Raw genomic sequence first — 16,661 nt, forward strand, 5'->3', positions numbered from 1 at the left:
ACCGCCCAGGAGCCCCACTACCGCAGGCACTGGGCTGCGTGTGAGAGCATCCCCAGCAGGACGTCTAGGGGCTTTCCGGAGTCTGGGCGGCGGGAGGATCGCTTACATCTTCTCCCTTCCCATCTTCCCAGGTGAGCCACCCTACGCCCCTCTTCTCACACCGACACCCACGCCCTTCCCTCCTCTCTGAGTTCTCAACGCCTGCTCTGGACCCCAATCAGAGGGAGCTCACCTAGCCCCACCCCATGCCCTTTCCAGTTTCAGTGCTTCCACCTTTCCCTCCAAAACTACCACCCACCATACCCCTGCCCATCCGTGTCCTTCAATACCCCGACTTCACTAGGACCTTTTGCTCCTTAGAATGGGCACTGGTGTGGTGCCAGGTTAGGCATTCACACTCCTGAAAGTGAAATCCTCTGAGTTTTTTTTATTCCAAGTTCCTGCCCAACCCTACTTCTTCAGCTCCATCTCTCCCTTGTTTCACATTCCCTTATCTCCGAGTGAGAAAGCCCTTCCTGTGGGAGAAGTTCTTAGTCTGGGAAAGAGAAGAGCTGAACTATGGACCATAGAAACTATAAAAACAAAACTTGAAACCCAGGGGTAGGAAGGTGGTGGGGTTGGGTAGAGGGCCAAAGAATAAGGAGCAGAGATAAGGGGCTCAAAATGTCACCTAGAGCCAGAGAGGGAGCTGGCTGGAACCCCAAACTTTCTGTACCTAGTATCTTTCAGAAACCAGAGATTTTGTTTTGTTTTGGGGAGAGGGGAGATATGAAAGAAAAATCTGACATTTTATTAAGCATCTACTATAAACCAAGCAGTTCCTAACATTACCTCACTAAAACCTTTCAGCCCTCCAAGAAGTAAGCCTTATACTGTTTTACTGATGAGTCTCGGGCTTAGAAAGTACGTAATTTACCTAAGTGGAGATATTTAAATGGTGGTGCTAGGATTTGAAATTAGATGAGGCTGATTCCAAGACCAGCAGGCTTTTTGAGAAGAGACTGAATTGCACACACCTAGATCCACATGTCTAAGGAAGAAAGGGAGGGAAGAAGGAAACCTCATCAATTGAATTATTTAACCTGTCCCTAAGCACAGGAGACACCTGAAAGAAACTGAAGCGATACCGCCAGGTTAAGGGCCTGGTCTAGGCCAGGACCTGCAACTCACTACTCTTTCTCATCTCCTCCTAGTGCTCAGGAATTAAGGGGTTCCCTGAACTTGGGGTGAGAGAAGGGCATTTACAGTTAATGGAAAATGTACAGTATTATTATAAGCCACCTCTGGTGATAATCTGGGTACCCCGAAGATGCTATCCTGCTAGATTTGTCAGTTGTCACCTGCATTGGTTTAACAGACAACAACACTTTGGAGCTGGAGAAACCTTACAGTTTTGGTAAAGTCACTCTTGACACAGCACCCACAATATTCAAAGAGCCCACCAGAAGTGGATCTAGGTGTGTGCAGTGTTAATTCAGTCTCTTCTCAAAAAGCCTGCTGGTTTTGGAGTCAGGATCTCGAGATAAAGAGTCCTGGCTTTTCAGACCAGAACATGGAAATTCTACAAGGAACCCAAGAAAAACAAGAGGAGAGCTATTGTGAAGGGCTAAGAAAGCTAGTGGTATGTAGATGGTGTGGGAAAAGTGTGGCATAGCAGGTGGGGAAAAAGATTTCTAGAGGCGTTCAGTCCCAGTTCTGTATACTGACTGACATTTTTCAATCTCAACAAACCCGCCAAGGCAGATAGATGGACCTGTTCAGGAGCTGAACAGAGTAGCCTGGAGCTCAAGGTCTTGGAGAAGTGGGGCAGCTTCACGGAGAAAGACACACGGATTACAGAGAACACAATAGTCTGAGGAAAGAGTACTCACCATTCTACCGTGGTGAGGGTCCTGGCTTCTCACTAAAAAGAGACAAAGGAACATAAGAGTAGAGACCATTAACATCACCATAGAATCAACAAATGCCACAAATCTACCCCTGAACTTCTCTACAACTCTTGTTCTCCTCCCTCACAGAGAATCCAGCCTCTCCACAAGTAACCATGCCAGAGAGAGACCATGGGAGCTATATCCGGAGAAAACAACCAGTGATCCTGCAGGGCATGAAGTCAGCCACAAAGTTCTGGAGCAAGAATGAGTGTCATCCAAAACTATCCAAGATAAAGAACTCAAGGGTCCTGATTCCCAGACTCAGAAGAAGTAGAACACTCCAAACCCTATTCTTTGTGGGAGAGCAGACCTGTCAATTCTGAACAGACAAATGCTGCCCAACTGGAAATCATTTTTGGCCCTGAAGGGGACATGAATTTACAGGAAGGTTCTGCCAGTCTCTGAGTCTGGGAGTAGCACCGCCCCCCCCCGACCTGTTAACTGGGAGCAGAGTCCAGAGCAGAGGACGAGAGGGAGGGGACCACAACCTGGGATCAGAGGGCAGCAGGGCTGGACAGGTCCTTCTGAGTGTGTTTGATACCAAGTGAGGTGGAGGTTATAGGGACGAGGCCACACAACAGGGACAGAATCAGGCCAGCCCAGGCCTCAGAGTCAGCATCTGTCAAATGAGCCCAAGTAACAGGGATTTCAGGATGGAGCCTAGGAGGCTCACTTAGGGAGCCAGGCCCAGGTTTCACTGACACTTTTATTCATAAGGGACAGTGCAAGAGAGCCCCGGGAGAGGCTGAGGGGATAAAAGCCCCCATTTGTGGTCCTGCCCCCCTCCCTGTTCACAGTAGCCTTTTCCCCAGGCCACCCTCCTTCATGGGGGAGTCCGCAAGAGTCAAGCCAGAGGTGCTGCCTCACCGCCCACTGGCACGAAGCCCCAGGAAAACGGAGGGCGGGAAGGAAGGAGGAGGGCCAGGCCTGGGAGGCCCACGGTTTCCAGACCTAGGGGATCTGGTCCCGGGGAGCGGGCTAGGCTGGCAGGGGAGCCCAGGTGCCCAGGTTCTAAGGGGCGGGGCCTAAAGACTCGGAGGCGGAGCTCCGAATGACAGAGGGCGGGACTCGGGAAAGCCGGTGGGAGCCGGGGCGGGGCCGGGTAAGACGCGGTCGTTGCGGTTCTCAGGCTCGCAGTGCACGGGGCACGGTGACTCACCCAGGCGGCGTCCGCCCGACCCTCGGAGGCCGCGCTCTCGCCACTTCCGTCTCCCGCAGCTGCTGAGGCCGCGCAACCTCAACCCCACCACGGCGCCCCTCTCCTCAACCAATCGTACCTTTGGCCTATGCCCGCCCTGGCCAATGGCCACACTAAGTCCCGCCCTGCCCCCACCACGCAGCCGCCGCCCTCACTCTCCACGCCAATCATTGGTCCAGTCGGGCAGACGCCTTCCAAGTCTTTAGCCTATCGGCTGCAGGAAGACAAGACTGTACCTGGAGGGAGGAGGTGCGGCGCTGGAGAGGAGACGCGACCAATGGGAAATCACAGCGCGTCCCTGCGACAGCCAATGAGAGAACGACAAAGAGGGGGCTGCCAGCTACGGCCGCGGGGACCGGAAGTGGGGGCGGCCCGTCGCCTACTGGCAGCGCAATTGGAGGCGGAGCATTGTGGGGGCAAAGCCTTACAGCCACTTCCGGCGATGGCCCCGCCCTGAGGGTACTACTCAAGTAGATCCCCGGTGGCACTTCAGTTCATCCATTCCCGTTTTGGTTTCGCTACGATCGCCGAGTTCCGAAGCCAGAATGGGAGAAAAGGAGATGAAGGAGCTCTGGGCCAGAGGCTCCGGCTCTGTCTTTTCTGACTGGCGGCGCTGGGATTTCCCCTTTCTGTTGTCTTGACGGAATGGTTCCTCCGACCCTTTTTATCGGCGAACGACCCTGCAGTCTTCATGACCTGCATTGTGCCGCTAGCCCTGCGTAAAGATCTCTCACCCGAGAGATGGGAAACCTCAACCTGAGACTGCCACTAACTAGAGGAACCGGACGCTCCCAAGGATCCGGCTCGTCGCCCCTCCCTTTCTCTCTTCCCCCCGGAGACCCGGAACAGACAAGACGGAGAGTAACCCCGCTGGAGGTCGCTGTGGCCCCGCGATACCACCTATCCGACAGACACGGAGAAAGGTTGATTCAGTCTCAGCTGATAACCTCAGGTCTGGAATGGGCCTGAGCGCTTTAATACTAAGGTCCGGGCCAAAGTGTCCTCACGTGCCTTTGTTTATAAAGCATTAGAACTATTAGTACAGTTAGTAAGTTCCCGGAAGACAGGAACCCTACCTGTGTTCACTACTATAACTCTTTGATCTAGAACAGTGTCTGCAACCTAGCAGATGCTTAATAAATTTTGATTAAATGCTGAACTCCAAGACAATGAATGTGTTTTTATTCATTCCCAACACTTACTATAGTGTTTGGCGATTACAATGGCTTCCTAGAGTGTAGAGCTTAATTCTGCCTATCTCGTTTTCCCCAGATCAGGGGAAACATGAAGTCAGAAGGTTGCATGTAGTTAATAGCTTGTGTTTTCCCAAGGACAGGTATCGGATCCAAAACTCCTGCAGAATTGAAGGTACTGTGTGTGAGGAAGATGGAGAGAGGCCCAGACCCCAGATAAGAGAGGCAGGATAGATATGGTTAATAAGATGGAGAGTCCAAGCTGGATTCTAATAAAGACTGAACTCTGTCATGGGAGGGGAAGTTTCCCCCATTCTCCCTCCCATACTAAAAGCCAGAAACCAGCATCCTCTTCCATCAGTCTTTCAAAACTGGGTCCCAAGATTTTGGTCTCCAGGAGGTGGTAAAGATACAGACAGGGACACCAGAAGCCACCTATAGATTTATTAAACTTTATTTCCTCTGAGTCTCTAGGCAATCAGCAGGGATATAAGGCGAAGTGGCAATAGCTGTAGGGGCCTGAGCAGAGCTGGTGCTAGGAGGGGCTGGCATGGGCAGGAAGAAAAGGAGAAGGTTTAAATATCCAGGGCTGAAAGCCAGTTAATGGGTCTCCTTCATCTGTTTTTGGATTTTTTGTAGCATCTCCTGCATCCGCCGCAGCTGGAATAGGCACATGCATCAAAATGTGACCTTTTGGAGGGTCCTACAGTATTGGGGGAGTACCCCCAAGTTCTAATCCCTTGAGTCAGGACCTTGGTAGTCCTGAGGTTGATAGAGACTCTGGACAGAATCACCAACTGACCCATCCAGGACCCAAATATGCACCAGAGTCAGGGGTCTTTCTATCCCAAACCAAGAGATACTAAGGTTTCTGATCAAACAAGGGACCTCCCAGGCTGTCAACCCTTATCAACCCATACTGCTCTCACCTCCTCATCTTTCTCTCGGATAAGCTTCTCAGTTTCTGGATCTGTCCCTGGTGGGACAGCAGGGATGGGGAAGTCGGTACCACTCTCTCGAGTCAGTTTGCTGAGGGGAAGGGGAAAGGGGGATTGGTAACGCTAAGAGGACCCCAGGACCCACTTGGATTGAGCTCAGGGCCTGCAGAAGAACAAGGGAAGGGCTTGGTCGCACCCAAAGCTGTGCTTGGGATCCCCCCTGCCAGCTCTGTCCTGGCTTCTGGTCATACTTGCGATTGCGTTCCTTCACCACCAGGCGGGTCATGCTCTGGATGCACTGTGCCCGGTAGTTCTCATAATGGGTCTCCCGAGTCACATCCTTCAGGTCCTGCATGTGGGTACGCACCAGCATTGTCCTCAGCTTCACAAAGTCGCAGTGCCCCGGGTTTTCCACTGCATAGCAAGGCTAGGGGTCAGCCAGAGGCATGGGTAGGGAAGAGCTGCTGAGGGCCAGGAGATACCCTGGTCACAAGCTCAGTGCTTTACCTTCTACGATGCCCCAGGGGTAGAGTCGGCCCCGAACTCGCCGCCCTCTGACTTCTACCACAGTGTTGCTGCCAATTACTGCAAAGGGGATGCTTTCCTGGAAGAAGTTAGGGGCACCAATCAGCACCCCTGTTCTCACCTGTTCCTTTCCACCTGTATCATCATCTTCTCTGCTTCACTACAGTAGGCCAGGGTCATCTCCCATCCTTACAACCTGCTCTTATATAAAATTCTACCTCCCTCTTCTGCCCAGAAGAAATAAGATGGGAAGGAAAGCCCTGGGATAGCCCCACCTTGAGGGCTTGGTCCTGTAATTTGAAGTCCTCATCCTCATCAGAGTCACAGTCTGGAAACTGATAGATCTTGATTCCAAAGCGTTCAATCTCCTCCCGGATCTGGCAAACAGATGAGGGGCCCACAGTTCTGGGGACCCCATCCTTTCTAGAAGCCCACCTAATTCCCTCCCACCACCAGCTTCCCTCACTCTGCGTTTCTTGCGGTCCACTTCAAGGGGTGTCAGTGTGTCCGCCTTAGCCAGGATAGGCACAATGTTGACCCGCTGATGCAGGGCCTTCATGAATTCAACATCCAATGGCCGGAGCCTGGGGAACAGGAATCTGTGACCACCTGCTAGTGGAGGCCCTGCCCCTGGTGTTCTTGGCCTGTTCCCTTGGCAGCACCCGGTGGTGCCAGGAGCCTCAGGCTTGGACCATACCCGTGGCCGAAGGGTGAGATGAAGTACAGGCAGCAGTGCACCCTGTTGTCTTGGATGTTCTTTCGGTTCAAGCCACTCTCATCTCGGAAATACTGCTCAAACTGCTGGTCAATGTATTCTGCCACAGGCTTCCAACTGGGGCAGGGACAGACAAGCAGAGAAACTGTGAGAGTAGGGGCTGCCTAGTGAACTCTGGGACTGCAGAAAAGTAGCTCTAAGCAGTGTTTTCAAGATATTGTTATTCCCTGGGTTGCTTTACTACATCTTCAGCGAGATACCTGGTGGTATGGAGTGTATCTCACATATCCTGGTAGAAAATGAGACTGAGCATACAAGCAGAGTTCAATAAATATTAATCTAATGACAGAAAAAGGGCCCAGTGACCAAACAAAGCAATAAGAATAGTTCTGGTGCAGGCAAACACCAACTGGAAGCCAGGGAAGTGCTAAGTCAGGTTCACAGTCCAACCTCAGAGCCTTTGCTCATGGGTTCCAGCCTCTACTCCACCTCACCAAACACACTGCATCCATCAAGGCCCTAACCAAGAACCATTTCTTCCATGAAAGTTCCTTTGATTACACCAATACTGCACACTGCTCTCCCCTTCTCTTCACCATAGAACAAAATAAATTTTTTTCTAGGAATCTCAATTTTCAGATCCTTTGTTCTTCTGTTATCTAGTTTAATCCTCACTGCCCGGACAGGCATTATGATCATCATCACTCTCATTTTATACATGAAGAAACTAAATCCAGAGTAGCTAAGATAATTTCTCCAGATCATTTGGTTAAGAGATTATCTACACGCCTGAGTCCCTGGCCTTGGCTCCTAGCTCAATGTGCTTGCCACTATACATTGCCTGACCCAGCTACTAACTTGCTCTCTGACTCACATGTCAGAGAACTGCTTCCCCACTCCCCCTCCCACCTGGTGCCACTAGACTGTAAGCCTTTCAGGGACAGGAGTCGTTCATGCCTGTTCTGCATCATTTAAAATGTCCAGCACAGGCTGGCCACCTAGTATGTGCTCAATAAATTCTGGCTAATTGACTAAATGAGTATATATGAAGATACCCTGTAAACTGTGAGGTGCCAGGCAAGTAAAGTTATTATTATTATGGAAGATAAGAGAAGGTAGGTAAATTGATTTAAGGAGAGAGTGGTACTTGCTATAGTAGGAACCAGGTGCTGGTTGGGACTAGAATTTCCGGGCAAGTCCAGTTTGCTAAGACATTCTCCTTGAGCAGGAAAGGTGATGACATGGAGGCCACCTCAATCCTTCAGGAATATTGATGGAGACCATGTGCTATGTACTAACACAGGGCTGTGGCAAGAATGTAAGAAATGGCCCTCCCTCAAAGCTTAGACTATAAAGTTTGAAGATGAACAAATCTGTTGGGCTGAAAGTCACATGTAATGATAAAGCATGCAATGGGGATTCAGAGCACAGAAAGGGTCTGTGAAGCAATTATCCAGGGTCAGCTTCATGAATATGCAACCAGTGCAGTCACACAGGGATCTGCACTGAGAAGGGCCCATGCCTGATTTGATGTTCGGCTGTTGTTATCTTGAAATTCTTTTTTTTTTTTTGAGTTAAGAGTCTTGTTCTGTCACCCTGGCACAATCAGCAAGCAGTGAGTGGATATGCTTTTTTGAAAAATAGGAGCCACTGTCAGACTGGTACAATCATGGCTCACTGTGACCTTGAATTCCTGGGCTCAAGCAATCCTTCTGCCTCAGGCTCTCAAGGAGCTAGGACTACAGGTAAGCCCCACCAACCTCGGCTAATTTTTTTTTCCAGAGATGGGTATCTCACTTTGTTGCCCAGGCTGCTTTTGAACTCCTGGCCTCAAGCAATCCTTCTACCTCAGTCTTCCAAATTGCTGAGATTACAGGCATGAGCCTCTCTGTGACTGACCTTGAAATCCTGAATAATTTTGAACAAGGAGCCATACATTATTATTTTGCACTGGGTCCCACAAATTATGTTCTGGTCCTGCAATTACTGTTAAAATTAATGAGTATAATGTAAATAGCCCTTTACAGTTTTCAATGCACATGCATCATTCTGGGTGATGTTCAGATCAAATGGGTGAAATGGTAAGGGCTAGCATTTTTCAATTTAAAAAAATAGGAATGCAGTAATTTGCTCAAGATCATATAGTTACTAAATGCCAATGAACTCTCAGTTAGGGTTCTTAGCACTCTCAGTTTGAACTCTCAGTTAGGGTTCTTAGCACTACCTGCCTAAGTTAGGTTTGACCATTACTTAAGCATCCCTCCAGTTCCTGAAAAATAATTATGGGAGAAGGGTGTTAAAGTCACCTTTTCTTTTGGCAGGTAGCCTGGAGGGTGCCTGGAGTCTAAACAAAGTTCCACCATCTTTCTCCTTTACCTCTTCTTTCTCACCTTCACCTCTCCCTCCAGGCACCCACACTCCTTCAACAAGATTTGTTTGTGGCACCTAAAATGTTGCTGATGGAAGGAAAGGAATGAGGGAGGTGATGTTTATTGAGCACCTACTGTGTGTCAGGGCCTGTGCTGCTACATGTTTTCATGTGTTTGCTTTCTTGAGGCTCTTCTTTTTTATCTTACATCCCTGCTCCATTATAGAATTATTGATCAGAGTTGGAAGAAACATTAGAAACCTATTATAATTCTTTCTCTCTTACTTAACAGAGGAAGAGATGGCTATCTAGTAAGGGAAGTGACATGCAAAAGGTCACAAACCTCTTCCGTCCAACAAATATGGATATGTCTGTACCTATGTGTGCCCCTTTGTGTGTGTGTGTGTGTGTGTGTGTGTGTGTGTGTGTGTGTGTGTGTGCGCGTGCAGAGCAGGTGGGTGACTCAGGGGCAATTAGGATTGTCCTGTGTCAGACATACCACTCTGTGTTGTTGACTGCATCCCCAAAACCTGGTGTGTCCACAATGGTGAGCCGTAGCCTCACACCCTTCTCTTCTATGTCCACTGCATGCTTAGTGATCTCCACAGTCTGCATGATCCGCTCTGGAGAAGAGGGAAACTGAGGCCAGGGCAAGGGCAGGCACCTGTCCAGTTAGAATGAACGGCCCGCCCCAACCAGCCTTGCTGCCCAGACGGCCTCGTCCACACTGCCCCCTCTCCACCCCCAAGATAGGAGCCTGTTCTCTGGGAACCAGCAAGGAGCACATTTCCCAACACAGGAAATGCCGGTGGCTGTTGGCTCTGGCCCCAGCTTCTTCTCTGCTCCCAGCTTTTTCTGGGATTCCTGGAATCCGTGGGGGTCATAGATTCATTCAGAGAACAAGATTCTGGTCCCTGCCCTACTTCAGCACCCAAATCTTTAGGGAGTTGGCTGGTAGGCTGCCAGGCCAGATAGGCTATGGAGAGATGCCATCAGTGTCCCTAGGAAGCCATGGTTTCCTGTATGCTGGGGAGAGCCCCATCCCTGAGACTCTGGAGTGAGTTTAATTTCCCAAGACAGGTCTGCCTGACTGTCTCCATGCTCCTTTCCTTACCTTCAGCACTGAGGAGTTTCCGGTCCCGATACAGATCAGTGAGGAAGAGGCTATTGACAAGAGTGGATTTGCCCAGGCCAGACTCTCCTGACAGGAGAGAGGACAGAGGCACCAAATCAAAGGTAAGATCTATAGACAGCTCTACTGAACCAAGGTGTCAGGGGAATTGTTTTCTTATCTAATTGGGACTAGACTAACCAAACAATAGCATGTCAGAGCTAGAAGAAGCAGAGAGATTGCCTTGTCCAGACTTCTCATTTGAATGAGGCCAAGAGATTGCCCAAGGTTACACACAGAAAGAGGTAAATAGTAGAAAACTGTCAAGCTCCTCTTTGCACCAATTCATACCCTCACCTGTACCCCACCTATATACACGCTCAGCCACCAGTGGCTCCTATTTTTCAAAAAAGCATATCCAGTCGCTGCTTGCTCCTTCCCACCCATACCCTCCTCCCACACACAGACACTCATGCCATGCCCACCCGAAATACCCCCTACCCAACCCAGCCCTGCCCCTTTTCTACCTGCCACCATGAGGGTAAAGTCAAAGCCTTTCTTCACAGACTTTCGGTGGACTTGGTTGGGGAGGGTTGCAAAGCCCACATACTCCTTGTCATCCTAGTGGGTAGGAAGGCAGAATACATGAGGCTAAGAGGCAGGAGGGGCCCCAGCACCCAGCACCAATCTTCTTTCTCCCTTCTAGGTCTTTGCCCCAGCCTTAAAGGAGCAGTGCCAGACTCCTTTGAGTTCCCATCTGAGGCCACTAGCTGGGCTTCCTGCCCCTGCTGAAACTATCAGTTTCCAGTGCCCTTGGGGGCAGACATCATAGAGTTGCGGCTGACATACACCGAGAGACCCCAGATTTACACACACACACACACACACACACACACACACACACACACACACACACAAGGCTCTCTCTGCTCCCTCCCTGGGTCTTCCCGCACTAGCCCACTAAAAGGCAAAGGCAGGGCTAAAGGGTCTACCTCAGAGGAATCATAGGGATCAAGCTTGCCCCATGGGCTGCGGGGCCGGGCTGAGGGGCTGAGAGGGGCTGGGGCACAGAAGTACTGCTGGCTGTCAGAGGACTGGGACCACGAGGGGGGTCTGAACTCCAGGTCATCATCATAGAGGTCTGGGGTCTCGGCCCTTGGCTCCGGGATTTGGGGCCTGGACACTCGGGTCTTAGCCTCCGGTGGGTGGCAGCTCTCGTTTCCTGGGAAATCCTTCACGAACTTGTTCAGTTCTCCATCGTCTGTGGTGTCCTCCAGGAAGCGCTTGATCTGGGGAAGGTGGCGGGGTGGGGTAGAGTAGGTAGGGGTGGCAGGAAGGGAAGAATGAAGAAGAAGGTGGAAGACAGGAAAAGGCAAGAGGGAGAGGGGAAAGCACTTGAGGTTAGAAGGGAAAGAAACGGCAGCCAAGCCAGAGAAAGCACTCACCATCCCTCCCTCACCTGCTTCTAAGTCTCCCAACCGAGATATCAGGAGGGGCCTCTGGATCCAGAAGGAGCCCTGGGCAGCCTCTAAAGCCCTGGCAACTGCTAGGGAACTAAGGAGCTCCCACTCCAGTGCTCTTTTTCAGCAGGGTGTTTGTTGAAGCTGCCCTTCCTGGGAGTCTGACTTAGCCAGGAGCCCGAGACTGTCCTAAAGGCTGGGAAGTCAGACTGATTAAGAGGGAGCAGTACAGGCATTATACCTGAGAGTAGCATGTGGCTCAGGATTCAAGGCAGAATGCAGAGTGTCAGAATGAGGTAGGGGCATGAAGGAGGTGGGTAGGGGAGGTGAGAGCTGCCAGCCCCAGGATGGTAAATCAGTAAGCAGGGGGTTCTGTGCCTCATCACTGCTGGTCAGTGAACTATGGATTGAGGTGCAGATTCTACTGTAGGGGCTCATTCCCCAGGGTTCCCTGTCCATTGCTCAGTACATCTGACACTACCTCTTACTCTTGGAAGAGGCCAGGGAGGGCTGAAGGACAGCTATGCCTCCAGAGCTTCTAACATCCCCCAACTGTGAGGGATATATAAGGGAAGGCACCCCTCAGTTGTTCCCCAGCTTTCTCTGCCCAGAGCCAGCAGTGCCTAAACCATGAACCACAGGGATGGTAGGCAGAGAATGGACTGACTCTTCTAAAGATAGCTGTTTCATCCCATCCCCAGCTTGGAAGAGGTGCTGTTTCTCCCACTCTCATCCTCAGCTCTAGGCCCAAAGCTTCCCCTCTCCTTTGGGGGTCAGCTTCTTTTGTGGGGTGCCTGGCAGTGCTGGGCTCAGCTCTGCTTCACAATACCCACGTGCCACCCCTAGACAATGGACAAGGGCTGGCCGCAGAAGCTGAATCGCTCTCTGGGGGTTGGCCAAGCCACTGTGGAGTCCCAGTTAGGGTGGGGGAGATAAGATGGCCACAGTCTTCCTGCAGATCCCCGTCTTCTAAAGGGAAGAATTGAGGGAGGCAGATACGCGCCCTGTCTGGTTTACACCAGAGGGAAGAGGTTGAGATAGGCAGGAGGGAAAAGTCTCCTAGGGGCTACTTCCAGGCTGTCACCTCTCAAGTCTTCAACACTGTTTATAGCCATAGTCTCCAGGGCTCACCTGGACAGAGGGGAAGAAAAGAGGCCCTTTAAGCTTGAAGCTAGAACCTGCATGAGGGGTCTTAGTGCCCAGAAGAGGCTGTCCTGAGGCAAGCCTGACCTGAAGCTTTTCTCACCTATAATATTTGTGAGGAGCCAGGCTCGGTGGCTCAGCCTGTAATCCCGTGCCTTTGGGAGGCTGAGGTGAGTGGATTGCCTGAGCCCATGGGTTCGAGACCCGCCTGGGCAACTTGGCGAGACCTCATTTCTACAATAAATCAAAAATCAGCTGGGCGTGATAGCACGCGCCTATAGTTCCAGCTAATTAGAAGGCTGAGGCAGAAGGATCACTGGAACCCAGCAAGTCGAGGCTGCAGTGGCCGGGAGCAGCCACTGCACTCCAGTCTGGGTAACAGAGTGAGACTCCAACTCAAAAGAAAAAAAAAAAATTGTGAGGGCCAGTGGAGTGACCATGCATCTCAGTTTATGCTTGCTGTCCTAGTATAATGATTAACTGTGTCCCCTTTCACTCTCAAAAGTGTCCTCACTTGGACAAATAATCATCCCACAGAGAAGGGATGGAGCTGGAGGGCAGCAGGTCTTGTTGTCTGGCAGCTAATGAGTCTGGGGGATTCCAGGAAATCCTGCCTCTCTGCACAAACCCACAGTGACCCAGCAGCTGGTCAGGCCCAGGGTGGGAAAGAGAAGACTGTGCTCCACTTGGTTTCCCAGGGGCACTAAGTGCAGGAGTAGCAGGGCAGGGAAAAAGTAAGGCAGTGATGGAGATCCCTAGCCCTCAGTCTTCCAGCAGAGCCACCAGGACCCTAGCACCATCCCTGCCAATCCCGGTTACCCATCAGAATGGAGGAGTCATAGAGCCTTTAGACAAGAAATCAGGACTCCAGGGTCCCCACTTCCTGCCTGCCCATTCCCACTCCCAGCTCTGTCATTGACCAAATCATCTGAGCCCCAATTCCAGCCAAAGGAGGGGAAAGACAGGTCAGGTCCACCCGTCTCCCAGAGCTGCACCTTACCCCAGCTTCAGTCCTGTCCTCAGGGACAGAATTCCCTTGCCATCCCAGTGAACGGTCCATGTCCCACGCTTCAGGCTCCCTGTCAGCAAGCTCTAGGTCTAATTTTATCTCCCAGGCAAAGTTCCTCACACACAGTCTTGTTTTGATGCTCTTGTTGTCTGGCTTCCTGGCTTGCTCCTTTCCCTTTCTCTTTGACCCCCTTCTGGTCTCTGGCAGGGGCCAAAAAAGCCTGTGGAATGTCCTTCCCCACCCCCTCCTTCTCCCCTTCCCTTGGCTCCCACCCTCCAAGGACAGCTCAGCTGCAGCAGGATCACTTGGTTCCTCTGCAGTCCCCTCCTCCTCTGATTGGCTGCCCCATGACGTCTGCCTGCTGCCTACCCTGGTGGGCACAGCACCAACCTCCCAACTCTGCCTGCAGCACAGGCTCTTGATCCACTTGACCTCTCCTATTAACCTCCAAGGACACTGTGGTCTGCCTGAGGACTATCAACTGTTGTTCCCAAGGTGACCTGGCCTATCAATGCATGGGAACAGCCAGCCAGGAGAACCACTCCCAAAGGATTCCAATCCCCCAACCTCTCTTTCGCCTTAACTTCAAGCAGTGCTAAAGTGAGGATGAGATGTACTTTAACCTGGGTGTAGGTTCTCATGGGAATGGCACCACACTTCTTCCCCAGTGTCCCTTTGTCTTCCCCCAGCAGGGAACCCCACTGTCTTTGGAAATCTGCTCCTAGATTTCCCTGCAGGAAACCCCCTCCTAGATTTCCCTGCAGGAAACCCCAGCCACAGAGGCGGCTTTGCTCTAGGAATTCCTCCTACCCTAGGACACCTGACCCCTGACTCATGGGGACCTGCATCAATTTCATCACCCCATGGCTTCCATAAATCAACAGGGAAGCTGCTAGCGCTTGGTCTCTGAGGGGTATGGGCTTAAGCTGATGAGAGGCTGGCATCCTAGAAGCCTCAAAGCTGCCATTTAGGTGGGAGACAAATCAAGGTGCTAGCCCAGGAGTGTGTAGATAGAGCACTTAATTAGGAGTCAGGAGGCCAGTGTTTCTGGTTGGGCTGGAAACACCCTTTGTGAGTCTGGATAGTGTCTTAATTTCAGGGTGTTAATGTCCAATTGTGAATGGCCCTTCCTTGCCTCCCAGGGAGGCTGGGGAGAGAAAGAACTCCCAGATGGCAGATACCTTAAGATGCTTTGAACCTGAGGAGGGAAGGTAAATGTCACAGAATGGTCATTAATGTTGGTCTGTCATTCTTTTCACATGCAAACTTAAACCCCCTGGGGCTCCTGGGCTGGGGACATCTCCCCACTGATTCCTGAAGCAGCTGGGACATGGACCTCTTTTTTTTTGAGATGGAGTCTCACTCCGTTGCCCACACTGGAGTGCAGTGGCCAGGAGCAGCCTCGACGTGCTGGGCTCCGGTGATCCTTCCGCCTCAGCCTTCCGAGTAGCTGGAATTACAGGCACGCACTACCACACCCAGCTGATTTTTTTGATTTATTGTAGAGATGAGGTCTCGCCAAGTTGCCCAGGCGGGTCTCGAACCCATGGGCTCAGGCAATCCACTCACCTCAGCCTCCCAAAGCGCGGGATTACAGGCTGAGCCACCGAGCCCGGCTGGACCTCTTTTAACAAAGAGACCTCTTTTAACAAGGAGACCCTCATAGAGGAGTCTGGCCTGATATGAACCAGTTGGCCTAAGGTCTGGCTTGAGGTCAGAGGCCTGAGGATGAGGACTTTGCTGGTGGCAGTGTGTCTTTAATTAGAGAAAAACAATGTGGCCTCAGCCAAGTTGAAAGCACCAAGACCTCAGCTGAACTGAACTTAGTGTGTGGCAGAAAAAATCCCTGTGGCCCTGCTAGGCTTGGCACTGAAGACAATCAATGTTTCCCTAGGCTTTCATCCCTAGAATAATCAGTGTGTCCGTCCCCCGTGTGGGGAGAAAGAAGGGGACAGAAATAAGGACAGGCACCATTTGGCCTCTCCCAGGAACCCCCCTTTGGAGAAGGTCACAGAGTCACCAAGACTTCCTGGCCAAGACTTGGGCCTCTGCCTGGACACAGCTTGAGTGACAAGAGCCCAAAAGATTGGCCTTTCCAGACCTGAAAGCTTCTGATTCTATGGGGGCCAGAAACATCCCTTCTGGAGGCTGCCCACAGCCAACATCGTGCCCCACAGGCTGGTCACAGAATCCTGCATGCTATAAACAGCGTGTACCTCCCAATGCAGAGGGCAAAGGCCGTGGGGTTTCCAGACTGGGAGGAGAGGAAAGCATGTGGCCTGGAGGTCCTGACAAACGGACACTGTGTTTGTGGAGGCTCTAATAACAATGGCAGGAGAAGAATGGGCAGCCTCACAGTCAAGTATTAAAACTTTCTACCTGGGAGCCCCTAGGGAGGCTGGCTAGGATTACTGTTTCTCTTTCCACTACAGGCAGGTGGCAGGAACGAGTCCCCCACGCGCTAGAGAGGGACCTGGTTGGTTGGGGGCAGGGGAGAAGGGGGTGCGAGGTAGATGCAGCAGGAGAAGCAGGGGTCCTGTCCAGGAGGCAGAGGGACCCAGCTGATTCCACTAGAATCAGGAGGGTGGGCTGAGCTTCCCTCTTTCAGGGGTCCCTTTGGGAAAGGCCCAGGGGCTGCCCCTTGCTAGATTGTGGGAGGAGGGCCCAAGCGTCTCACCATCCCTCTTGGGAAGGCAGGCAATGTTTGTGGGCCTCCTTTGTGTTTTCCAAAGGAAGTTGGTACTGGCCCCTGAGCTCAGGATAGGTGGGTGAGGAGGGGTCACCCAGTTAACAGCTGACCGGGGAAAGGGCGGGGACCCGCAGCTCCGCTCATCGCTGACGCGCCCGCCCCAGCCCAACATGCGCGTCTCGGGCGGCGGGCACCTCCCTCAGCACGGACCCACCCCTTCGTCCAAGACCGCCGGCAGCAACCCGGGGGTCGAGGCCCGCTTCACCACAGCTCGGAGGAAAACTTGGGAGGGCGACGCAGCGCCTCCCGGCAGCTGTGCGTGCCTGTGCCTAGGGCCGGCGACAGCGCCTCCCGCCCCGGGGCTGCGGCGCCGCGCGGGTC

General features: G+C 52.0%; 2 protein-coding genes across 5 annotated transcripts in view; both read right to left on the minus strand.

Annotated features, from left to right (window-relative positions):
• The window catches only part of MTMR4 (myotubularin related protein 4), a 25,924-nt gene extending 22,751 nt beyond the window's left edge, over positions 1-3,173 (minus strand). Inside the window, exons 1-2 of the mRNA XM_008057678.2 lie at positions 3,091-3,173; positions 1,872-1,903 (exon numbers count right to left, since the gene is read on the minus strand). Of these exons, the coding sequence (XP_008055869.1) occupies positions 1,872-1,874 (3 nt within the window). The 5' untranslated portion in view covers positions 1,875-1,903; positions 3,091-3,173. The remainder of the gene's footprint in view (positions 1-1,871; positions 1,904-3,090) is intronic.
• A 1,579-nt stretch (positions 3,174-4,752) lies between these two features.
• Positions 4,753-16,661, minus strand: part of SEPT4 (septin 4) — a 21,147-nt gene continuing 9,238 nt past the window's right edge. The window contains exons 1-12 of one of the 4 annotated variants that reach the window (XM_008057679.2): positions 13,583-14,047; positions 10,972-11,268; positions 10,507-10,600; positions 9,983-10,069; positions 9,368-9,491; positions 6,483-6,617; positions 6,252-6,369; positions 6,061-6,162; positions 5,768-5,864; positions 5,512-5,674; positions 5,252-5,351; positions 4,753-4,982 (exon numbers count right to left, since the gene is read on the minus strand). In XM_008057679.2, the coding sequence (XP_008055870.1) occupies positions 4,923-4,982; positions 5,252-5,351; positions 5,512-5,674; positions 5,768-5,864; positions 6,061-6,162; positions 6,252-6,369; positions 6,483-6,617; positions 9,368-9,491; positions 9,983-10,069; positions 10,507-10,600; positions 10,972-11,268; positions 13,583-13,642 (1,437 nt within the window). In that variant the 5' untranslated portion in view covers positions 13,643-14,047 and the 3' untranslated portion in view covers positions 4,753-4,922. Of the gene's footprint in view, positions 4,983-5,251; positions 5,675-5,767; positions 5,865-6,060; positions 6,163-6,251; positions 6,370-6,482; positions 6,618-9,367; positions 9,492-9,982; positions 10,070-10,506; positions 10,601-10,971; positions 11,269-13,582; positions 14,048-16,661 lie in introns of those variants that run through there. The other 3 variants (XM_021712143.1, XM_021712144.1, XM_021712142.1) reach the window with 3 other exon arrangements.

This window comes from Carlito syrichta, unplaced genomic scaffold (assembly GCF_000164805.1).
Source record: "Carlito syrichta isolate Samal-C Ts95f unplaced genomic scaffold, Tarsius_syrichta-2.0.1 Scaffold303105, whole genome shotgun sequence".
Classification (NCBI taxonomy): Eukaryota; Metazoa; Chordata; class Mammalia; order Primates; family Tarsiidae; genus Carlito; species Carlito syrichta.